This window comes from Carlito syrichta, unplaced genomic scaffold (assembly GCF_000164805.1).
Source record: "Carlito syrichta isolate Samal-C Ts95f unplaced genomic scaffold, Tarsius_syrichta-2.0.1 Scaffold234365, whole genome shotgun sequence".
NCBI classification, from domain to species: domain Eukaryota; kingdom Metazoa; phylum Chordata; class Mammalia; order Primates; family Tarsiidae; genus Carlito; species Carlito syrichta.
Genome location: NW_007178461.1, coordinates 22,456 through 48,945, shown reverse-complemented (window position 1 = coordinate 48,945; position 26,490 = coordinate 22,456). Strand labels below are relative to the sequence as shown.

The 26,490-nt window shown below is 35.3% G+C and overlaps 1 protein-coding gene and 1 pseudogene across 1 annotated transcript in view; one reads left to right on the top strand and one right to left on the bottom strand.

The window, feature by feature from the left end:
• The window catches only part of CFH (complement factor H), a 65,232-nt gene extending 61,643 nt beyond the window's left edge, over positions 1-3,589 (top strand). The window contains exon 10 of the mRNA XM_021709455.1: positions 3,375-3,589. Coding sequence (XP_021565130.1) covers positions 3,375-3,415 — 41 coding nt within the window. The 3' untranslated portion in view covers positions 3,416-3,589. The remainder of the gene's footprint in view (positions 1-3,374) is intronic.
• A 7,399-nt stretch (positions 3,590-10,988) lies between these two features.
• On the bottom strand, positions 10,989-13,680 carry LOC103253506 (annotated as a pseudogene).
• Between the last annotated feature and the right edge of the window lie 12,810 nt (positions 13,681-26,490).

The following is a 26,490-nucleotide window of genomic DNA, read 5'->3' as shown; positions in this document are numbered from 1 at the left end:
ATTCAGTGTCTGATGGTCCCGTTATTTTTTTTTTCCTGGTTGATAAATAGAAGCTAACAATATGCCTTGATTTTATATGTAATTTCTTCTAATATCAAACAACTCAATCAAATTGCATGCCTCTTGCTTTGGTTTGGAACGGGCAGAGCCTAGTATTCTTTCTTTCTTTTCTTTCTTTCTTTCTTTCTTTCTTTCTTTCTTTCTTTCTTTCTCTCTCTCTCTCTCTCTCTCTCTCTCTCTCTCTCTCTCTCTCCCTCTCTTTCCTTCCATCCTTCCTTCCTTCCTTCTCTCTTTCTCCTTCCTTTCCCTCCCTCCTTGCCTATCGCCCGCCTTGCCTCCTTCCCTGTCTCCGTCTTGCCTTCCTTCCTCTCTCTCTTTTTCTTTCAACTGTCTCAAATACATCTGACTGAAGTTATGTGTAAGAATTTTATTATTTTACTGTTCATGAGAGGCCCTGTACTTTAGTCAAGTTTTTAGGCTATGTTATGATGGTCATGCAGTTAACAAGTCTTAGTTTGAGCTTCAGACTGAGATACCAACATTATATCATCAATATATATTCAGACCTAAGTGAATCACAGTACTTTCCAACAGAATCAAATCAAAATCTTTCATAACCATGTTGTGAAAATTAGCAGGGATTCAAATATACCTGAGGGAGTGAAGTAGATATATATTGGAGTGTATCCTGTATGAGTGCAAATTACCTGTGGCTTTCTTTGAAATACTCATTTAAAGAAAACAGCTGAATGGATCACAGAATACCCATTTCCCTAAAATTGTTATAAAACTTGAATTATTAATGCTATTTTGATTGCTGATTCTGAAGATACAGAATTGTCTTTCCTTATCCACAGGGAACAAAAGGTACAATAGTGCCCTTATCAATGAAGGATATGTTCCAAGATCCCCAGGTGATGCCTGGCATGACAAATAGTATAAAATCCTACACAGAGTATGTTTTTAAATCTAATAAATGAGAAGATTACTAAGTGACTAATGACTAACAGGTGGACAGCACATATAGTGTAGATTTACTGGAAAATGAGAGGATTCTTTCCCTGGGCTGGATGACACAAGATTTTATCACACTTCTCAGAATAGCACAGTTTAAAACTTAAAAATCAGGCCAAGAACTGGGGATCACACCTGTGATTCCAGCATTTGGGGAGGTGGAATATTGCTAGAGGCCAGGAGTTTGACATGTGCCTGGGCAATGTAGTGAGACCCTGACTCTACTCAAAATAAGTAAGTAAGCAAGCAAGTAGGTAAGTAAGTAAGTAGGTAAATAAATAAATAAATAAATAACCTGGGCATGGTGGTATGTGCCTATAGTGTGAACTCAAGAATTGGAGGCTTCAGTGAGCTATGTTCTTGCCACTGCACTTCAACTTGGTGACAGAGCGAGACCCTATCTTATGAAAAAAAAAAAAAAAATAAACATATATTGCTTATTTCTGGAATTTTCTATTTAATATTTTAGGGCCATGGTTGACCATGGGTAATTGAAAATGTGGAAAGCAAATTTTCAGATAAGGGGAGACTATTGTACCACTCTTTTGATGTTCTATAGTATACTGTTGACCTCCCTGATCCATCAGTATTTTTAAATGGCCACATTTGATTATTAAATAAAGAGTCTGTGGGTATTAACACACAAATATCACCAACTTTAATTAAAGCTGAAATTTTTGGATGATTATCTAGGTACCAGATTTTTAAAAATTTGCATATATTGAAATTATTTTATGTTCTTACAGTTCTAATATTTGGAAAAACATTAGTCATGTAAATCCCACCACACATTAGCACTTTTATAGTAGCATCACAGTCCACCTCTCTCTCCTGAAAATCACTGATCTGTTCTTTATACCTATAGCATTACTTTCTCCAGAGAGTTACATATATGAAACTAAACATAATATATTTAGTTTAGGTTCAATGAACATACTTTATATTTTTGAGTATAATCAACAGTTCATTTCTTTTTATTGCTGAATATTATTCCATTGTATTCTATACCTCAGTTTGTCAATTTATTACTTTTTGAAGGATATCTAGGTTGTTTTTGGCAGTTGTGAATGACGCTGCTAAAAAAATTCACCTGCAGGTTTCCATACAAATACAAATTCATTACTCATATCGACATATGAGTAATATGTACATATCTAGGAGTGGGTTTGCTGGATCAATGGCTGCTTTTCATTGGATGCTGTTTTATTATTACTGAATTTCAAGGCTACTTAATATATTCTGGCTACAAGTCGTTCATTGAATAAATGTTTTGCAAATATTTTTCTCACATTTGTAACTTTACACGTCATTCTCTGAATGTTTTTTATTGATCAAAAATGCTTAATTTGTATGTCATTTAATGTATAAAGTTTTTCATTTATGGATTATGGTTTTTGCATCATCTGAAATGTCTCTGCCTAAACCAAGGTCATATGATCTTCTAGAAATTAACATTTAGGTGTGTGGTCAAATTTTTTAAAAATTAGATTCAAGGGGTGCATGTGCAGGTTTGTTACATGGGGTATATTATGAGATGGTGAGGTTTGGGGTTTTGTTGAATCCGTCACCCAAATGATGAGGATAGTGCCCTAGAGGCAGATTTTCAACTTGTCCCCCTTCTCTTCTCCCCAGTATCTGTTGTTCCCATCCTTATGCCTATGTATGCCCAGTGTTTAGCTCTAATTTATAAGAAAACATACAGTATTCAGTTTTCTGTTGCTATGTTAATTCACTTGGCTGTAATGGCTGTAATTGCATCCACACAGCTGCAAAGGGCATGATTTTGTTCTTTTTAATGGTTGTGTAGTATTCCATGTTGTACATGTATGACATTTTCTTTATCCAGTCCACTAATGATAGGTACCTAGGTTGGTTCCATATTTTTGCAGTCGTGAAGAGTGTTGCGATAAATGAGTGCAAGCAACTTTTTAGAGGAATGATTTATGCTCTTTTGGGTGATATATGATCAATTTTTGAATTATTGTTTTGTAATAAGGTATGAGGAAAACGTAGAGGATTATTATTTTGCATTTGGACATCTTATTGTTCTAGTACCATTTGTTTAAAAGACTATTTTTCCTTCATTGAATTGCCTTTGCTGTTTGTTAAATTGAAATGATTTCCAAGAAAATTTAATAAAATCAATTAAGGGGAAGACAAAATTTAACTATACTTGCAGGGCAGTCAGTAGTAAGCATTAAACCAGCTTGCCCTTTGGCCCACGTTTTTGTATCTAGTCACTGAATACTATCCAGGACAACTTAGCTGTTATCATGAGATTCCTTGTTCCTTTTTTGTTCTATACACAAAGTCTAACTCCTTATAAAATAATAAGCTTTCCGTTTGAATTCCTCCTTTAGGTTCTTCACACCAACAAAACCGCCAACATCAGCAGGTCTAAAGTGCCCAGCAAAAAGCTGACTCGTGGAAGAATGCAGTTTCCACATCCTGATGATTTCATTACCCTTATTTTGATCATTCAGTGACCCCAGTTTTCAGCCCCTTTCTCTCCACATTTCTCTTAAAAACTCTTGCCCAGAACTTCTGCATGAAACAGATCTGAGGTTTGAGAATTCCTCCTGTTTTCTTATTCAGTGACCTTGCAATTATTAAACTCTTCTGCAGCAAATGATGCTTTCTGAATATGTTGATCTGTTGTTGCTCAGCAGGCATTTGAATTTGACAGTAATGTAACAATTTGTGGCAAGCCAGGCAGGAATCATTTCCCCTTGTGGGCATTTGACAGTAGCCTATTGCCCCTTTACTACTACTGGGGCAGACCAGGAAACTAGCCCAAGTGGCCACTTAATTCTGTAGAACCAGTGGTCTTTCCTGATGCCTTCCCTGTTGGTAGGGCAGTGCTGGCCTTCAGCACATGACTGTCTGCAGCAAGATCTTACTTATTTGAGAAGAATCTCCTTTTGATTGGAAAGAGGATAAAGGGCACTGCTCAGGAGAATTACTCTTAGTTTTTAGAATCTGAAACTTGATATTGAAAGGTCTTTTGTTTGTTTTTGTCTCATTGTGGTGTTTATATTTGTGAAGGGGATCCCTGAAGAAATAACTAACAGAGTCTCAGCAGACCTAACTTTTGAATTCTTGGTTGGAGGTCATTCCTCCCCATTTTAAGTGGATCAAAGATGACAAGGAACAATGGGGCAAGTAAGAGTCTTGCCAGGTCAGTACTTGGGCACTGAGTGAGTTAACTAAAGTCTGTTTTGTCACATGTATGTTGCTCCAGCTGGAATGAGAAATGTCAATTTGGATTCCCCATACAGTCTGTTTGGCTGCATCTTGTAAAAGTGGAAGGTTTTTGCCTAAGATTCCCTGAAATATAAAAGTATGATCTTTTGTAACATGGCTTGGCCCTAGTACTCACTGGATTTGGGAGAACAGTGGCTACCAAACAATTCCCTTGATTACAATACCATTCTGCAGATAGATTGTTTTGTAGAAGGAAAGACAAATGGGATAAAATGCCCTGTGTACGATATTGTATATTGCTTTGGCAAAACAGACAAATGCAGAAAAAACATAAACTCATAATCCAGTAGGAAAATAAAACTGATAGACTGAGTCACAAGAAAAAGATAAAGATGTCACAGTGGTTCAGTTAAATGAAATGTCCCCTCATCCACCTTATGGTGGTACCACCTACACCTGAGACAGAGTTCCCACTCCTAAGAGGCTATCCACACCACAGTAAAATAAGTCATACAAAATATGACTTGTGACTCATTTCTCTTTAAGTGTGCAGACATTAAGCCCTGGATTCACTGTAGCTGTATAAAACCTGTCCTACCCTACTCTTGGCCTAGCAAGAAAAGTTGGAAATCCCTTTTGACTTTAGAGACGATGTCTATCCCCTATAAGTGGACAAGTAAGCCTTTGATGCACTTCAAATATGTTTCAAGAGGAAAAAAAAGATGAATAACTAACTTTAATAAAATTAGATAAAAATACACATTCTCTTGACTAAATCATTATTTTGAGCATAATAGGAAATTTGTCATCATAATTATTTTGTACCAAAAGGTGAGACTCCCCCATCCTCTCTGCCTTATTGAATATTTTATCCATGTATTTAATTCATAATTGTGTTGGTCATTACAATGCTAGACTTATGTATATTTTTAGACATCCTATGCCATGTTATGTTCCCTGCCTTCTGTTATGTGGACATCCCTAAAATTTAAAAATGTCCACCATTGCTTTAAAACTTTTAGTCATTCCTTTCACATTACTACAATGCCTAGACTGACATATTAACACTATGGTTAAACTGTCTTAGGGTATTGCCTCTGGAGAAAATTTATCAGATTATTGGATCTCTCAGCAACTCCCGAGATTATTTAAGATAAGTGTTTTCCGTTAGTTAGACCTATCACTGATGCCCTAGTGACAGCCCTAAATATTACTACATATTTGGACCTGCCTTTTTCCATGGTTACTTTCTGGATGCAATTTGTAGTACATCAGGAAATGCCTAATCCATGTTTCAGTTCTGTCTCCCTTTAGCATACTTGGAAAATCATTTCTTACCACAGGCTTTCCCAAGTCCATGGCGTACTGGATAGACAAATGCCAAGACATGTAAAATAAAATTAGAAACCTCTCCCTACTATGACCAGGGGAGAAAGAGATCAAGCCCAGGAGAGACTGAAATTGTCCGAAGAAAATTTAATAAAAACACTTAATGGGAAAAATAAAATTCAACTAGACTTGTAGGACAATCAACAGTAATCATTAAGACAGCATGCTCTTTGGCCCACTTCCTTGCAGCTAGACATTGATTACTACCCCAGGACAGCATTGCCCTTGTCTCTGACTCGTCTTTTTTCTCTGTTCTTTAGATAAGGTCTAAAACCTTATAGAGCAATAAGCTTTCTGTTTGAGTTTCTCCTTTAGGTTCCGCATACCGATACAACTACCAACATCAGCTTGATTAAGGGGCCCAGCAAAAAGCTGACTGACTCATGGAAGAATATAGTTTCCATGTCCTGATTACATCGGCTCCTTTAACCTGACCAATCAATGACCTTACTTTTCCAACCCTTTGCCGTCCACAGTACTTTTAAAGACTCTTGTCCAGAGCCCTTGACTAAAGTGGTTTGAAGCTTGAGAATTCCTCCCATTTCCTTGTTCAGCAGCTTTTTTCATGGTCATAATTAAACTCTCTCTGTTGCAAACCTCACTGTCTCAGTTTATTGCTGCACAGCGGGCACATGAACCTGGCAGTCTTATAACAAAAGAACAATTGACCATGTGTGTAGGTATATTTCTGGAGTTCATTTCTTCTATTGTTCTGTCTGTTTATTGTTTGACTAATATATTGGATCCTTTTATTTTCTGTAGATTTATCTAAGTCTTTATGTTTGGTAATGTGAGTTCTTCAATTTCCCCTATCTTTAAAAAAGAAATTGTTCTGCTAATCTAGTTTTTTTGACTTTCCATGGAACTTTTAGAATTAGCACATTCATATGTACAAAACATTGTCCTTGATTATTCATTGGAATTGGGATACAGTTGTAGAACAATTTGGGGAAAACTGATACGTAACAGTATAAAATTTTTCAATCCATGGGCATTATATATATATATAAAATGGCCTAGCAAGATATGTGTGTGTGTGTGTGTGTGTGTGTGTGTATGCTTTTGCTGTCGTTGTTGTTGTTAGATCATCTTTGATTTCTTACAGCAGTGTTTTGTGGTTTTCTACAGAAAGAGTTTGTATTTTATTATATTTGTAACTAAATAGTTAATATTATTACATGCTTAAATTACAAATTTAATTTGTTTAATATAGTTTATTCATGTTACCTGTTTCTTCTTGAGTGGGCTGTGGTAGTGTGGCTTTACTAAATTTGTAACCCATCCAAATTGTTGAATTTATTGGCATGGCATTATTTATAATACTCATTTCTTAAAAAAAATGTGTAAAATTAGTGATGCCATTTCTGCCATTGCTCATATAAGCGATTTGTGTCATCTTTATTTTTTTCTTGATTGTCTGTCTAAAGGAATTTTTTTAATTTTAAAAATTTGGGGTATAATTTATGGTTAAGTACATTCGTGGTCATGATACAAATAAAGTGTGGGTACCCTTATTGATGTTATCTCCCCCCATTCCCTGGTAGTGTCCCACTACTGCCAATCCTTTTCTTATAGTGTTATGATAAATGTTCAGGGTCCACTTATGAGTGAATACATGTGGTGATCATATCTTTGTTTCTGTGATAGATCACTCAGTATTATAGACTCTAATTCCATCCAGGTTGCTGCAATAATTTTGGGTTTTTTTTATGGCTTAATAATATTCCATCGTGTAAATGTACTTTATCCAGTCCACTTTTGATGGGCAGCATGGTTGGTTCCATGTTTTTGCTATTGTGAATAATGCTGCAGTAAACATGTGTGTGCAGGTATCTTTTTTATAGAGTGCTTTGAGTTCCACTGTGTATATTCCTAGAAGGGGAATTGCTGGGTTGTATGAAAGGTCGATTTTTAGATATTTTAGAAGTCACCACACTGTTTTCCACTAGTTTACATGCCCACCAACAGTGCTGAAGTATTCACATTTCCCCACTCCAGTATTCACATTTCCCTTCTCCAGCATCTTTTTATTTATTTATTTATTTATTTATTTATTTATTTATTTATTTATTTATTATTGATGATAGCTATCCTGACTGGAGTTAGGTAGTATCTCAGTGTGGTTTAAATTTGTATTCCTTTGGTGATTAGTGAGACTGAGCATTTTTTCATGTTGTCTATTAACAGCTTGTATGTATTCTTCTGAGAATTGTCTGTTTATATCTTTTGCCCATTTTATGATAGGAGTTTTTTTTTTCTTTTCAGCACATTTGAGTTCCTTGTAGATCCTGGATGTTATGTCTTTGTGAGATTTACATTTGGCAAATATTTTTCCCCATTCTGTGGACTGTCTCCTACAGAAACCTGATGATTTCTTTTGCTTTGCAGAAACTTTTCAGTTTGATGAGGTCCCACTTGTCTATCTTATCTTTTATGGAATTCACTTTTGGAGAGTTGACAGGAATTGGTTGTCTATTCTAATTTCCATAAGGGTGTTGCCTACATTTTTTTCTAAGATTCTTATAGTTTGCAGTTTTTTTTTTTTTTCACCAAAAGCAACCTTTATTGGACCAACCTAATTGTGTGGGTTGTGACATACAGGTTTGACATTAACAGGGCCAAATGTGCATTATTTCATAAATGTTCCAAAATGCCTTAAAGAGGAACAGCTCACATTATGCTACTACTGTCAAAGACCTCTTTAAAGTTATATAAAACAGACTGTGAAGGATACAGAGACATGTAAAGTGCTAAAACTCAGGAAGAAATAAAAGACCCAGAGACATGAATGGGGGCCAACCTATAGATTCATCTAACTAGAGAAGACAAAAGATTTATTAAAGAGACAATAGGAAAAATTATGAATAAGTTAATTCATCCTTTAGGTTTGATTTTCTCAAACTAGAACCTATGGACACAGCTCAGGAATGAGCTTTAAGTGTATATTTATTTCAATCACATTTGCCAACTGTAAGTAAAAATACATTAAATTCTAAAAAAACACATAAACATGTTATTTGTAATCATTATTAACCAAATTATGGAATATAAAATATGTGTAACCACCAAGCTCCACTAGATTGTGTCAAGAGGTTATCTTCCTTAAATGCAGCAGTAGGAGCAAACCAAGTGACAACAATAAATGATACTAAAGAAATGACAACCAAGAGAAACCTTTTCATTTTACCAAGTATAATTTTTTGGGCTTAATTTTTATAACCAGAATTGATGTGAAGTATTAAAAACTACAATATATTGTTTTTGAGAAGTATTAGATAACAAAGCAATGGAATCTTTAAAACTTTAGAACACACCTTAAGAAGCTCAAAACTAAAATAATTCTTTGAAACAAAGAGTACAGAATTTAAAATCACCAGAAGCACTTATTTAGTGTCCTTAATATGCATACTACATATAAGCATTATAATGTGCTTTGTAGATTTCTTATAAAGTACTACCTCAAATTGCAAAGGCTAAAAAAAATCACAGAAATTGCCAAGACATTAGTGAAAGATGCCATCAAACATGTTTGCTTGAAAACGTTCAAGTACCACTTTCACCATACCCCAACATACTCCATAACCATCTACTAACATGAAATAATGGATCACTAAACAAAGCTAACGGAGTATTTTTCCTTGTTTGATCAAGTTATAGAAGACAAGAACTGGTTTGAGAATAATTTTCATAAGACAAAGCAGGAAACGTTTGTTTCTGTAACATGAAACAAGTACATGACATCGGTTCTTCAGTACCTTGCTAAAACTGGAAACTAAAATGACCATAAAAGGAAGAGACACTAAACCCCCAGGACAATTAAATAGATAATGAAAACATTAAGATTTTGGAAACCGAAAAAATAAAGGCATGAGAGGTAACTGTCTCAGCAGACAGGAGAAATTTAAATCTCAATTCTGCATGCAGCTGATGCTTAAAAAAAGAACAAAAAACCAGAATGGGTTGACAGAAGCACTTAAACACCAACGCCCAAGCCACTCCCCAACACTGAAGAAAACTGAAGTGATAACTCCCAGGAAACAGTGAATCACAGGGTCTGTGGAATTAAAGAACCAAGATACAGACAGGAAGCAGTATCTTACTAAAAACTGGAGAGGTCTGCATTATGAATAGTAAGATCTTCAATTCCCTTTTCCTTTCTCACCCCAAAAGAAAACTTGTAACATGTATACTCACATAGGACAAGAGATTGAAAGGTTTCTCTCTCAAAAAAGACCTGCATATTCTGACAGTTGGGTGACCCTCAAATAAGTGGCCTAGCCAAATAATGCTGCAGTCAAATCCACCTGCTGACAAATCAGAAATATAGAGAGCTTAGAGAGATTCCTTCTAGATTTCTAGTTTCTTGCTCTAAAATTTGAGGAACAGTAAATAATCCCAAGGCATTTGAGGAAGCATCGAAATAAAAGACAGACTAAACTAAACAAAGGGAAGACTCATTTAACTGAAACAGACTAGGGGATGGGAAGGGAATTTCTTAAAAATGTTCTAGACAGAAGGTCAGACAGTGGTTCATTTCTGTAATCCCAGTGCTATGGGAGGCTGAGGTAGGAGGATCACTTGAAGTCAAGAGTTTGAGATCATCCTAGGCAATGTAATGAGACTCCATCTCTACCAAAAAAAAAAAAAAAAATTAAAAATTAGTCAGGTGTGGAGGCTGCAGTGAACCATGACTGTACCACTGCACTCCAGCCTAGATAGCAAAGCAACTTAAAAAAAAAAAAAGCTTTTCTGTTGAACCCTAATTACATTATCCAAAGGTACAGATAAACAGATCTACATTTCAATATACATAGTAACAACAGAACATTTTTCCAAGAGATAAACAACCAGCACAGGAGAGCATGTCCCCTTTTCCAGTATATATTCAGAATTTTTCTTCCTTATAGTCTGATATCCTTTCCTCGGGGCCTAAATTGTGCATTTTTTGGCCCTTATACTCTTCTATTATGGACTTTGCATCATTTATACTCCTAAGTCTTGTTTTATTCTCTCTAGTTCTACCTATCTTCCAACTATAAATTTTCAGATCTCTCCTCTTGTTCTGCGTGATTTACTACCATTTACAATTTCTGGTCTTTTGTCAAGACCCTACAGTTTCTTTCAGAGTCTTCTCTGTGTTAACCCAACATCCACCTGAAATCTTTACATGACATACTCTTGTAGTACAGTAGTAGTTTAGTAAATGAAACCAAAATAGCATAATACCAAATGCTAAAGATTGTTAACTCTTTTGCTATTGTTTTACCTGCTACTTTCCTGAAAAAATAATTTGATGAGATCATCTTATAATGAACATTTGGTAAACTATCTCATAGAAGTAGACTCTAAAATAAGACAATTTCTTAGTTAAAAACAATAGAAAGCATAATTCCAATTTCCCCCTTTCAAACCCTACTCTGTTAACGAAAATACCAAAAACCCATGAACCGTATTACTAAAAGAAAGAGAGAATAAAGGCATTTGCTAAACTTCCACAGGAAGACTGTATAAATCTGGAAGCAGTAAAGTACACATCAGCCTGTACCCAAGAGTACTATTCAGTCTCACAAGTTAACTGAAAATCTAAACTGAATATGAACACAATTACTTGTTCTTAATAAGACTGCAGAACATTCCCATCTATTAAATGTGCAATGGTACGAGATATATTATGTCAACTGATATCATCAAAAAGTAAAGTAGATAATCTGGCTTTCAAAAGCAATGCAGGTAAATCACTAGATGTAAACAGGAACGTTAAAAAGCCATTCTTTAGCTTCAACTTAAAACAAGCATTCAGGATTGGAATCTTCAGTGTTCTCTAGTATCTTGAATAGCCCCATCTTCTCTTTAACTGGTCCCAAGGCATTCATTTGATCAAGGAGATCACTTTGATCTAACAACTCTAGATCCTTATCACTAATGACCTTCTCTCCTGATCCTTTTACTTCCCTTTCATAATCTCTAGATTTTAATAATTCCATCAATTCCTTAGGATCTAAAAAGTTCTTAGATTGATTTAATCCAGACTGACTACCTTTGAAATGATTTTTGTGGATGATCAACTTTTCCAGTTTTCTTTTAGCAGCTGCACTTTCCACAATTTTCTGATCGATAGTATTTGCTGTAACAAGGCGATACACAACAACAGGCTTTGTCTGACCAATTCTATGGCATCTATCCTGCCTGAAGATCAGACTGGGGATTCTAATCACTGTCATAAATTATAACTGTATCTGCTGCAGTCAAATTAATGCCCAGGCCCCCAGCTCGTGTACTTACTAAGATAAACACATCTGGATCTGTGTTAAAGTTGTGCATTTTTTTTTTTCTCTCTCTGAGTAAGACATGGACCCATCAAGTCTGCCAAAGTTGAACTTTCTAAGATGGCAGAAATCCATCAAAATGTCCAGCATCCTTGTCATTTGTGAAAAAAGCAGCACCTTGTGACCTCTTTTTTTAAGTTCCGGCAACATTCGATCCAAAATTAAGAATTTCCTGGAAGTTGTTATCAACTCTTCATTGATCTCAAACTCTGGTGTAACAGGGTCTATAGGATACTCAATCAAATATGGATAAGTTTGCAGTTTTACATTTAGGTCTTTGATCCATTTAGAGGTGATTTTTGTGTATGGTGATAGGTAGGCGTCCTCTTTCAGTCTTCTGCATGTGATCAACCAGTTTTCCCATCACTATTTACTGAATGGGTTCTCCTCTCCCCATTGGTTGTTGGTGGAGGCTTTGTCAAAGATGAGTTGGTTGAGAAATTGAAGTTTTGCTTCCAGAGTCTCTATCCTGTTCCATTGCTCTATATGCAGTGCTCTCATACCCATACCAGCTTGTCTTGATTATTGTAGCTGAACAGTAGAGTTTGAAGTCTGGCAGTGTGATACTTCTTGTTTTGTTTCTTTTGCTAAGGATTGTTTTGGCTATTTGTGGTCTTTTATGTTTTCTTTTGAATTTCTGTATTGTTGTTTCCAGGTCTGAGAAGAATGATGTTGGTAGTTTTTTTTTTTTGAGTTGGAGTCTCACTATCGCCCAACCTGGAGTGCAGGGGCCGCTCCCGGCCACCGCAGCCTCGACCTGCTGGGCTCCGGCGATCCTCCCTCCTCAGCCTTCTGAGTAGCTGGAACTACAGGCGCGCGCTACCACGCCCGGCTTGTTTTTGATTTATTGTAGAGATGAGGTCTCGCCAAGTTGCCCTGGCGGGTCTCGAACCCGTGGTCTCAGGCAATCCATTCACCTCAGCCTCCCAAAGCACGGGATTACAGGCTGAGCCACCGAGCCCGGCTGATGTTGGTAGTTTAATGGATATTGCATTAAATATGTAGACTGCTGTCTAAAGGTTTATCAGTTTTAGAGATGTTCTAAAATAACAAGGTTTTGATTTTATATTTACTTTTAAAGTCTTTTTAAAATCTCTGGTCTTTATTGTTTTCTTTCTTTTTTTGTTTTTTTTTGCATACTTTCAGTTTAATTTCTTTTACTTTTTCTAACATCTTAAGATAGAGGCTAAGGTCACTGAAGTGGAACCCTGTTCTTTTCTCATACTAGTATATTCCATACTGCCTCAGTGTCATTCCACAGGTTTTGTTATGCTGTTTCGCTGGTGTTTGGCTGGAGTAAGGTGGTTATTGCCGAAAAGTTTACTGGGGTTTTATGGGGATGTGGGAAGAGCAAAGTATAGCAAAAAGTGTTCTTTTTTTTTTTTTTTTTTGAAATTCTTTTCTTTTTAACTCTTTTGTTTTTAACTCTTCTATTAAGAAAACAAACTTTGTAACTTTTAAAGTCTGTACCTCTTGATATTAGGAGTTAGAGACCGCAAGGATTATTTGTTTTAAATTTTGTTTTAAAAAACTACATTTGCTATGGATCAATTTGATTCTTTCAAGGATTATTTTCAAACTTTATTAAGACTGGTGAGTCTTTAAAGTAGGGCTAGTTTGTTCAGAATGTTAGTAAAGCTTCTTCTGGTGACTCTACTAAATGATATGAATGTTCAAGAAAATTTTTCCACTCTGATTGACCAAATTGGAATGTCTCCCAGTATTTCCTACCTTCTTTGAACTGCATGTATCCATATGGTTTGAAGCACACAATAATGATGACATTGAAAAGGACATGACAGCTATTTTGGTAGATTTTCAAAGATCATTACCTAATCTCAGATACTACACTAGGCTAAATGAGTTCTGGGATTGCCTAAAAGATGCAAACTAGGCAAGATTTAAAATCTCAGGGAAGAATATATTGAGTTCTAGCATGCTGTAAAATTCCAGATCCATTAGACAAATAGATTTTCAGTAATTTCCTAGAAGGGATTATGAATTTTAAAAGTACTTCCTGTTTAAAAAAAGATGAATACGTCTTGATATGATGTCATTGAAAACTCATAACACTTTCTTTGCCATAAGAACTTGGATGCTTATGACTATTCAGATTTTTATTTGCAAATGACTCATTATTTTTATTGAACATATGCTTATCTTTTCCTTATTCTTTTCTCTTTTAGAAACCTGTACAAAAAAAGATATAGAAATTGAGAATGGGTTTATGTCTAAAATTCAGTTTACATATTCCTTAAATCAACAAGCAGAATATAAGTGTAAACCAGGATATGCAATAGCAGATGGTGAAACATCAGGGTCAATTACTTGTCTGGAAAGTGGATGGTCCGCTCAACCCACGTGCTTTAGTAAGTAATGCATTCTGTTAGTATTTAATATCCAGATGATATACAAAAGTTTACTTTAACTATATTCGTTTTTGGATGGGATTAATGTTATTTCATTTGAAAAGATAAAAAAAAATTTTGCAAAAGGTATGCATCACGTTTTGTCTTTGAGGCTTAATTACTAGAGTATCAATCCACATTTTCATTCAAGTTTCTTTTTACTTTAAAGTGTCCTGCGATTTAGAAACTAGCTGGGGAGCTTTATGTGTGTTCTGATGTAAATTCACTTATTTTTAGCTGATAAGTATATGGCTGTTTATGTACCTGTTTTTTGAGATGATTAACCTTTTATATCAATGTCTTTGCTCCTAGACCGAAAAGTAATGCTTTAATGTAGACATGGATCCACAGTGCAATAATTACACTTTTATAATTTATATATTTGAGATTACAGCACAGACCCATTCCTGAATATTCTCACACTTAGAAAATTTTTACAAACCTATAGGTAGGGGAGAGATATAAATGTTTCTAGGCGATACCAATCTCTGCTGTGTAGAAAGATTTCCCTGCCATGCTATCTAGAGATTTATGAAGATTTTCTAAGAATAGTTTGCTCAGTTTGTGTTATTTATCCCCAAAGCACTCAGTAATATTTTTGAAGTGATGTTTAATATACTTTAAGTGAAGTAAATATTTAAGATATTAGCTCATACTATTTTTCTTTCTTTTTATTTTAATGACTATGCTTAATATTGTTTACCTAAAAAAGTTACCTCTCATAAGACTTATTGTATACTAAATATCAATCAGTTATTCATTATAAGACTTTTTATTATAGAACATAAAATGTCATAAATGCATTGATCTTTTAATTAATTAATTAATTTGTTTTACATGTGTTACAGCTACTGATGAATCTGGCATCTTAATTTACAAAAAGTTGTATTTTTTTTCTGAACAATGTAATATACACTTGTAGTGGCCTATTTCATTATCAACATTGTCATAAATGCCTAAATATAATTGAAATGAGAAAAATGTTCTTAAATTTTTCAGAGAGTTTAAGAAATGAAAAAAATGCTATGTAGAAGCATATTTTTTCACTTTTAGCAACTACTTCATGACTATAATTTACCACTGGCTTTCTCAGATTGTTTTTATACAGTACATAATTTATTAACACATACTAATTAATAAAACTTTTTTTTGGAATAGAAATTACTGAGTTATATTGTTTATTAAATTACATTTAAAATAGTCTCAATTTCATTATGCACTAGAATATTGTGATCTGCCAGTATTTAAGAATGCCAGAGTCAAACATAGCAGAACATGGTTTAAGGTCAATGACACATTGGACTATGAATGCTGTGATAGATATGAGAATAAAGATGGAAGCACCACAGGTTCCATAATGTGTGGTTACAACGGGTGGTCTGATACACCCACATGTTATGGTAAGTATTTTTTTTAACAAATTCTGTTTTTCAGAATAAAATGAAACTGTGTTCCATTTATTAAAATAATATAGAAAAATTTTTTAGGGAACAATTATTAAAATCTAGATGTCTCCTGATTTAACCATAAACTGGGAGGAGAAAGTTGTCTTGAAATTCAAAGACAAAAATCTGTCTTTAAAATAGCACATTAAATTATTGTTGCCCGTGGGCATATATGTCACAGATTTGGGATTAGAGTATAATTGTTTTGTTATCCTAAATGCACACTTTCAAATTCTGTAGAACTGGGCACCCATCACCAAAATTATAATTTCTTAAAACTTCCTCAGTCATTTTATTCTTGAATTTCTGCTTCAGAACATCTTCTACCTTGAGTATTAATTTCTGCACTTCCTGAGTGTAGCTCTTTATTTTCTAACTTTGACAAGTTTTGCGGACTATTGTATTAATCTCTTTTACATTTGCCAATTAATTACCTGTTTTTCAGGGTAAGAAGAAGGCTTGAATCTGTGGTAAAATGAATGCATGTAGAGTGTTGCAAGTCAAAGGAATAGTAGGTGCAAAGATTTGAAAAACAAGATTTGAGCCGGGCTCGGTGGCTCAGCCTGTAATCCCGCGCCTTTGGGAGGCTGAAGTGAGTGGATTGCCTGAGCCCGCGGGTTTGAGACCCGCCTGGGCAGCGAGACCTCATCTCTACAATAAATCAAAATATCAGCCGAGCGTGGTAGCGCACCTGTAGTTCTGGCTACTGGGAAGGCTGAGGCGGAAGGATCTCTGAGCCCAGGAGGTCGAGGCTGTGGTGGCCGAGAGCGGCCACTGCACTCCAGTCTGGGCGACAGAGTGAGACTCCAACTCAAAAAAGAAAAAAAAATAAAGAAAAAAAAAAAACAAGATTTGGGAAATACCAAATTGAAGAAGATTTTAGTTAAGATGTGAGAGAATTTTATAAGCTGAAGATAGAGAAGAAGCAAAGAAAAGATTACTGAAGTTAACTCAGGGAATGCTAAATTTGAATTCATGTCATGATTGATGAAAACCCATAAAATAGTTTTAATTGGTTTCAGAGGGTTTAAGAAATAACAAAAATGTTATGTAGAAACTTATTTTTTTCACTTTTAGCAACTACTTCAGAACAATAATTTGATTTGTAGTTTTGAAAGTTTTGTGTGTCCCCTCTACCCCGGATACTGTACTTTTTGTGGGCAAGAGACAGCGCAATGAATCCAGGTTGGGTGGGAAATAATGAAGACTGAGATAGGGCAATGGTTGAGGAAATGTAAAGCAGATTAGGTATACAAAGTGGTCATTGTACTGGTAAAATTTGGGCCTCTCATTGTTCCCCACTTTGCCTGGTTTGAGATAAAGTATGCTTATTGATGTTATGTGCTTCCCACTCTGCCTCCCCTGGGAGTTTCCACCTACTGCTAATTCCTTTCTTATAGTATTATGGTAAATGTTCAGGGTCCACTTATGATTGAGAACATGTGGTTCTCAATGAAAACTCAGTTCTTTGTTTCTGTGATAAATCACTAAGTATTTTAGACTCTATCTACATCCAAGTTGCTGCAAAATCCATAATTTTGTTTTTCTTTATGGCTACATGATATTCCATCATGTATACATACCACATTTTTGTTCCAGTCCAGTTTTGATAGGCAATATGGTTAGTTTCATGTTTTTGTGATTGTAAATGTGTTGCAATAAACATGTGTGTGTAGGTATCTTTTGTGTAGAGTGATTTAAGTTGCTCTGGTTATATTCCCAGAAGAGGTATTGCTAGGTCATATGGAAGGTCAATTTCTAGTTCTTTTAGAAATTGCCACACTGTTTTCCATAGAGATTGAACTAGTTTGCATTCCCACCAAGAGCGTAGAAGCATTCCCTTTTCTCCACATCCTGGTCAGCATATTTTGTTTTATTAATTATGATCATTCTTACTGGAGTTAGGTGGTATCTTAACGTAGTTTTGATTTGCATTTCTCTGATGATTAGTGAGGTTGAGTATTTTTTCATGTGTCTGTGGACTACTCATTTGTCTCCTTTTAAGAAGGGTGTATTCATGTCTTTTGCTCACTTTTTAATGGGGCTGTTTGTTTTTTTCCTGTTGGCATGTTTGAGTTCCTTGTAGATCCTGGATGTTAGACTTTTGTCAGATATGCTGTTGGCAAATAGTTTTTCGTCTTCTGTGGTCTCTCTGTTCTACTGATTTTTTTTTTGCTTTGCAGAAGCTTTTCAAATTGATGAGGTCTTACATGTTAATCTTATCTATTATGGCATGGGCTGTGGGGTTTTGATCAAGAATTGGTTGCCTATTCTGAATTCTGTAAGGATGTCTCCTGCATTTTCTAAGATTGTTAGAGTTTGAGGTTTTATGTTTATGTCTTTGATCCATTTGGAGTTGATTTTTTGTGTATGGTCATAGGTAAGGGTCCTGTTTCATTTTTCTGTACGTGGCCAGCGAGTTTTCCCAGCACCATTTACAGAATAGGTTCTTCTCTCACCAGTGGTTGTAGTTGAAGGCTTTGTCAAAGATGAGTTGGTTGAGAAATTGAGATTTTGTTTCTGGAATCGCTATCTTGTTCCATTAGTCTATATGCCTGTTGTTGTACCAATACTAGGCTGTTTTGATTATTGTAGCCTTATAATAACGTTTAAAGTTTGGAAGTGTGATACATCTCGCTTTATTTCTTTTGCTAAGAATTATTTTAGCTATTTGTGGTCGTTCATGTTTCCATATGAATCTATACTGTTTGCTCCAGGTTTGAGAAGAATGATGTTGATGATTTAATGGGTATTGTGCTGAATCTGTAGATTACCTTTGGTAGGATGGACATCTTAACAATGTTGATTCTTCCAATCCATGAGCATTTGTTTGTGTCATCCTTGACTTCTTTGAGCAGTGTTTTGTAGTTTTCATTGTAAAGATCTTTCACTTTTCTGGTTAGGAAGATGCCGATGTATTTCATATTTTTGGTGGCTATTGTGCATGGGATTGTGCTTTTTATTTGTTTCTCTGCCTGTTTGTTGTTGTTGTATAAGAATGTGACTGACTTTTGTACCCTGAGACTTTGCCAAAGTCTTTTATCAGTGCAAGGAGGTTTTTGACAGATTCTCTTGAATTTTTGAGGTATAGTATCATGTAGTCAGAAAAGAGGGATAGCTTGATTTTTTCTTTTCCTATTTGGATACCCGTGATTTTCTTTTCTTGTCTAATTGCTCTAGGCTGTTGAACAGGAGGGGGTGAGAGTGAGCAGATTTTTCTTGTTCTGATTTTCAGGAGAAATGATTCCAATGTTTAGTGATATGTTGGCTGTGGGTTTATCATAGATGGCTCTTACTGTTTTGAGGTATGTTTCCTCTATGCCTAGGTGTTTTTATCAAGAAGGGATGCTGGATTTTGCAAAAGCTTTTTATGCATCTAATGATATAATTACGTGGTTCTTGTTTTTACATCTGTTGACATATTTAATTATATTTATGATCTGGAGGATGTTGAACCATCCCTGCATCTCGGGGATGAAGCCTACTTAGTCATGGTGGGTATTTTTTGAGATGTGTTGTTGGATCCGATTTGCTAGAATCTTGTTGAGAATTTTTACACCTATGTTCAACAGGGATATTGGCCTTTCATTCTCTTTCTTTGTTGGATCTTCACCTGGTTTGAGTATCAGTGTGATGTTAGCTTCGTAAAATGATTTGTGCCATCTTTCTTGATTGCCTGGAATATTTTCAATAGGATTGGTATTAGCTCCTCCTTTTATGTTTTGTAAAATTCCACTGGAAAGCCATCTGGTTTGGGGCTTTTTTTGGTAGATAGTTTTCTTATGACAGAGTCAATCTGTCTTGGGGCTTTTTTTTCTTTTTTTTTGTAGGTAGTTTTCTTATGACAGAGTCAGTTTCCGGTTTTTATTGGTCTATTTCATGTTTCAATTTTCTTCTTGCTTCAACCTTGGAAGGTTGTGTGATGTCAGAAAGACCTCCATTTCGTTTAGCTTACTGAGTTTGTTTCTATACAGATGTGTATAATAATCTCTGATAACCATTTTTATTTATTCGGGGTCAGTTGTAACTTGATCTTTTGCGTTTCTAATTGTATTTATTTGGACTTTTTCTCTCTTTTTCTTGGTTATTCTGACTAAGGATCTATCAATCTTGTTTATCCTTTCAGAGAATAGGTTTTTTGTTTTGCTGATTTTTTTCTGTGGTATTTTTTTCTTCTATGTCTTGCGTAGGGCTTTTACTTTGATGATTTGAATTCTCCTGGTGAAGTTCGGTTTTTGGTGGTCTTGCCTTTCCAGCCCCCTTGGGTAATTTTTTGAGGCTGTTAACTTATTCTCTTTCTATTTTCTTCATGTGTTTTCATAAATATATAAATTTCCCAACTCTGTACTGCTTTCATAGCAACCTAGAGGTTTCAGTGAAATGTTTCTTTGCTTTCATTTGTTTCCAGGAATCTTTTACTTTTTGTTTTGATTTCTGTGTTGACCCAGGAGTTGTTCAGCATCATGCTGTTTAGTGGCATTTCTTTGTGGGTTTGGGGTGAATTTTGTTTGTGGTGATATTATTTTTATTCCACCGTGGTCTGAAAAGTTGCATGGCAGTATTTCAATCCTGTGAAATTTGTTTATGCTTGTTTGTATTCAAGGATGTGGTTGATGTTGGAGTACATTCCATGTGGTGATGAGTAAAATGAGTATTCTGTGCTTATTGGGTGAAGTATTCTGTATGTATCTACTAAGTCTGTTCAAGTGTCAAGTTGAGGTTCCAGATCTCTTTGCTGATTTTTTTTTTTTTGGCCTCAAAGATCTATCTAGTATTATTAATGGGTTATTTAAGTCTCCAGTTGTGATAGTGTAAGAGTCAATATCTCTTTTTAGTGTACTTAGTAGCTGCTATATAAAAGCTGGTGCTCCTGTTTTGGGTGCATATATGTTTAGGATGGATATTTCTTATTGATGGATGGAAGCTTCTATCATTATTTAGTGTTTTTCCATATCTTTTAAAATTTTTGGTAGCTTAATGTTTGTTTGGTCTGACATTAAGATTGTGACTACTGCTTTCTTTTGTGATCCGTTCACCTAGAAATTCATTTTCTATCCTCTAACTTTAAGTCTGTGGGCATCCTATGTGGTGAAATGAGTTTCTTGAGATAGCAGTTTACTGGGTTGTTTGTTTGTTTGTTTGTTTGTTTTTAGTTGGAGTCTCACTCTGTCACCCAGGCTGGAATGCAGTGGCATGCTCCTGGCCACTACAGCCTCTACCCGCTGGGGTCAGGCAATTCTTTCTGCCTCAACTTTCCAAGTAGCTGAAACTACAGACATGCGCCACCATGCCTGGCTATTTTTTTTTTTATTATTTATTGTAGAGATGAGGTCTCACTAAGTTGTCCAGGCTGGTCTCGAACGCATAGGCTCAGGCAATCCTCTCACCTCGACCTCCCAAAGTGCTAGGATTATAGGCGTGAGCCACTGCACCCGGCCTTTTTTTTTTTTAAATCCAGGTTTGCATTTTATGTCTTTTCAGTGGTGCAGTTAGTCTATTCATGTTCAGGCTGATTATTGAAATGTGAGAGTTTGTCCCTGTCATAATACTCTTGCAAGGCTATTTTATATTCATTGAGGTTTTGTGTACATGCTTTGTGTTCTGTCACTTCTGTGTTTGTTTATGATCTTGTGAAGCATATGGTCTTTCTTTTGTTTCTTTTTTCTTCTGTGCATAGCACCTTTTTAAGCATTTCCTGTAGAGCTGGTCTTGAAACAGCATATTCTCCTAGGGATGGAATGTCTGGGAAGAATTTTAATTCTCCCTCGCTGATGTAGTTTAGCTTGGCTGGGTAAGAAATTCTTGGTTGAAATTGTTTATTTTGGAGAACATTAAAGATTGGGGTCAAACTCATTCTAGCCTATAAGTTTCAGCAGTTAAGTCTGCAGCAATTCTGATTAGTCTCCCCTGTTCGGTAGTCTGATCTTTTCCCTTTGCTGCCTTTAGGATTTTTTTCTGTTATATCTGCTTTGTGTAGGCAAGTTACTGTGTGGTTAGGAGTTGGTCTTCTCATCAGGTGTTTTGCAGGGGTTCTCTGAATCTCTTGCACTTGTATAGTCATCTCTTGGACCAGATAAGGAAATTTTTCTTGAATGACCTCATGAAATGTTTATTCCAAGGTGTTTTCTGTTTCTCTTTCTGTTTTAGGTATTCCAATAAGATGTAGGTTTGGTTTCTTCATAAAATTGTACATCTCTTGGAGAGTTTATTGATGAAATTATACATCTCTTGGAGAGTTTCTTCTTTTTTCTTAAGTTTTTTTTTCTATGTTTTTAATTGATTGGGTTAATTCCATATTTTGATCTTCCAGCTCTGAGATTCTTTCTTCTGCTTGGTCAGTTCTTCTTCCCATACTGGTCATTGTTATTTATTTCTTGGATGGAGTTCTATATACTGTTATTATTTCTGGATCATCTGGGGTTCTGCATCTGCCATTACCTGCCAAGGCTTTTGCACTGGAGGTAATGCTCTCTGAGGTCAGAAAGAACAATGCAGAGATCAACTCCTGGTTTCAAGAGCAGTTCTGCTCTTCCACAGAGGCTGCCCTGGAGCACATCTCTGCCCAGGAGTTAGAGAGCCTGCTCAGTTTCTTTGCTGGCTGCTGCTCCTGCCACAAATGGGGTCAATAGCTCACTTCCCAGCAGTTACCGGTCTCCAGCGGCAAGGCTCTGGAGGCCAGTCCAGGCTCAGGGTGTCCTCTCCACACTGCTTCCCTAGGGCTCTGCCTCAAACTCCCTTGCTACATTGCCTCCAAAGTTCTGGCTGCCAACATTCAGCTTGCTCCAGCAGTTCTTCCCAGGAAAAGTTCCCATGTTGTCTGCTGGTTGGTCTCTCACTCCAATTGCATGCTTCTGTGTTTGGTCCAGTGTGGGGGTGGGGCATCTGCCTCTCTGGTGTCCTGCACTTGGCATATCCTCTCTGGGCAAGTAATGATCAATTTTAGATGGGTATGGAGATCACCCCTCAGTGTCAAGATGCTGACTGCTCAGAATTGAGTGAGATAAAGCAGGCCTCTGCCAAGTTCTGGGACAGAGAAAAAGGCAGTGGTCCATGTTTTCTCTTCTGGCTGGGTTCAGCTCCAGATTTTGTCCCTGTGGTTTCTCCATGGACTCTGCTGCCAGTGTCAGGTCTGTTGCCATAGGTGGTGGTATAGGCCAGGTGCCAGGTGTCATTAGGCAACTGATTTCTTCTGCCTTTTCCTGAGAAATGCCCTGGGGAAGGTGGGTCCTTCTGTGTGCAGTGAGTGCCGAATGCAGAGATGTGGAAAATTGAAGCAGTTTCTTCAGGGGGGCCAGGAGCTTGATCCCGTGTCTCCTCTTAGTTTGACATTTGCTCACCAACTTGCACACACAAATGGATGCAGATTAGTTCTTTTGTACACTCACCTATGCAGAGGTTCTCAGAGTCGACTGGATCCATCACCGTCTTGATGCTGCCTTTAAAAAAATTTTTTTTCTTATAAAAGTGTAGGTTATTGACAATACCATTTTGTAAGATGGTGCTGACAGGAGAGAAAATATTTCAGGAGGAGTCTCAGAACTTCAGATTAATACTTATTATCGTTGAGCTGCCCAATAAACCATCAACATTAGGTATATGGACTACAGATTTGGATACAGATTGAGTCAAGAGATACACATTTAATATCATCATCATATAAATGATAACATCAAATTGGAGAAGAAAAAGCATTCAAGACTGAACCATAAAGCACTGCAACATGTAGATGTCAGACAGAAGAGAAAGAGGTAGCAAAGAAGATGGGGAAAAAGGGAGGATCCAGAAAAAAGAATAGAAAATCTAGAATGTTTCCATAGATGTCCAAAGAATACAATTTAAAGAAAGAGGAAATATAGCATATTGATTAATAAATTATCCTGTCTGAATTCTTATTCCAATTCTACCACTTGCTTAGCATTTATTTTTGGTCAATACACAAAGCATATTTGAATCGTTCTTAATACTCTCTTATTTGTACATTGTTTCAATATTTGCAACTGTTCTAATATTTTAAATGATTGCTTTGGTTAGTAAATTATTCACATAAGTTTGTTACCAAAGTGGTTGCATATGATACATTCCAAAACCTGCAATCTAATTCTATTATATTCAATAGAATATTATAAAAAATGGAATGGATTTGGCAATATTGCTGTCAGCTGTAAAGAAATGGTTTTTAGTAAAGTAAAAGGGAAAGATCGTAGATAGAAAAATGACTAGCAATAGATTTAATACTGACTGTGGATAAAACTCTTGCAAGAAGTCTGGATGTGCAGCAAATGTGTAGTTCAGGATTTTTGCTAAGGAAATTATGCACTGAAGGAAGGTTTGTGATTTTGCTCTGTTTTAAAATGAAATATATCAGAGAATATGGAAAACTACATAAAATATATGAAGGAGGGATGCTGCAGAGACTGAAAACATAACTTACATAGATCCCTGAGAATATGGTAGAAAAGTTATTCAGAGTACTATGAAAGAGCTGGGCTTTGATATCAACAGGACAACTTACAACTTTGTAATAGGAGGAATGAAGAAAAATGACTGTATATAGCTAAGACTGGAAAGAAGCAGAAACTGAAAGTTTCTATTCTGAAATATGAGACAAGATCATCTGAAATTGAAAAGTGCATGCATGAAGAAGAAAAAGAAGCACTGGATGGAGTAGAAATGTTTTTAAATAGTGGCAGTTAGGAGAGAGACAGTGAGTTTATTGTAGATACAGGGTAGACCCAAGTTGCGATGTCAAGGGCCAGCTAAATTTTATTCATTCAGGATGTCATAAACACCTATTATAAGGTAAGAGAAAATGTTGAAAATACAAACATAGGTCTGTCTTTCCACAATTTTTATTCCAGTATTGGAGAATAAAAACAACAAACTATAAAATAAGCCAAATAGCTAATCAGATAATAAAAGTATTTTCAATATACTTTATATATCACTGTGTTCAAGAAACAGAAAATCTAATGATTTGAATAGAAAATAGGAGGGAATTGAGACTCTATTTCATATAAGAAGGCATCTATGCTAAGAAAGGTTGAAAACCATTTAGTATAGAGACAAAAAGATGTGCAACAGTTGAGACAGCAAAGAAGTTGAACTACTTACAAATTTCCAAGATCACAAAACCTGGATCCTGAATTGAGTGGAGGAGAGAGACATTCAATAACATTGGAAGAGTAGGCATGAGGTACGGATCATAAAGAGTTTGAATTTTATTCTAAGTGAGAAGAGAGGCTTAATTTAACAGAAATATGAACGTTTTCTGTAATTATAGGCTGATTCAGGTTTTATAAAACCAGAAGCTTTTTTAATTTTGAAGGATCTTAAAAAAAAAAAGCAAAATTGTGAATATATTATTCCCACAGTCTTTCCAGTGTCATCAGACATGAAAATGTGAAGGAGAGAAAATTGGAGTAGCAGACATAGCAGTAGAAATTCTTGTAAAAAAATGGCTTTCTATTGCTAATTTTAGAAAGACTTATGAACGTATAAAAACATAATTAGGAATTCGTTATTACATTGTAGACTTCCCAAAGTTAAATGAACAAATGACAGCTTAGTATTCTTTTCAAATAGTCTTCCATTGGCCATATAGCAGAAAACTGCACACATATTGACTGATATTAGAGTTTATTTCAAATGTTCTAGTAGGCCTCTCTTTTGGGGAGAAATTATCAGAGACTTGTTATTATAGACCACTAAATCTAAATAATGTTTACAGCAATAGTAAAGGAATATATAACTAAGAGTAAAAAAATTCATACTAACATTTCACATATCAGAACTAGGATTTAGAATTTTGACTTTTGGATAAAGACTAGTATTTTTAGTTCAGGGTAAGTTCATTCACACTCTTCTTTAAATTACGTGTTATAAGTTATTATCTATATGTAAATATAGCAATGGAATAATACCCATCAGTTAAGAGTATTTTTTTTCTTGTTATGCCAGTGCTTTTCACAATGTGATGAGGATGAGAATTTATATAAAATTAGGACAAAATACACACACACACACAAATAAAATCATTGCTATGTAGAGAATTGGAATAGACTTTTAGGACATGAATCCCTGTGATTCTTATTAAAATGCGATTTTCTCAATCTGAAAAATTTCATATTGAAAAAGAAAGCAAATTTCTTTAATTATCATTTTTTGGTGTTACTTTTAAAAAGTATTTTGAAATCTAATTCATATTACATACTGGTACTTGACTTTTAGATGCTATGACTTTTCTTTTGAGTGTGATTCTAATTTTTGATTTCTACATTTACTTTTCTAAATTAACAAGAAAGGAAGACTCTGGATAACAAAAATTATTTTTTAGATAATGTTTTGCAATTAATGGTGCAAATATAACATTTTAAAATGTAAGATATAATTCTACATGTTTCTAATTTGAATCAGAATAACTAATAATATACTAATTGTAATGTAAATTGTAGGTATTATAAAAATAGCTGCATATTGAAATAAATATTCAGGGCACCTAAAATATGTCTTTCTGTGTGACCTTAAAATATTTCTGTTTGTTTTCTTTATTTTTAATATATTACTGAAGTAATTTTTTAACGTTTCAATAGCCTAAAATACATTAGAAATACTTTCTTGTCTGTTTCCTCACTACATTAAACAACTAATTTTAATTAACTACTTTTTAGTGTAGAAAAGTTCTTTAATAAATAATTGCAAAGAATA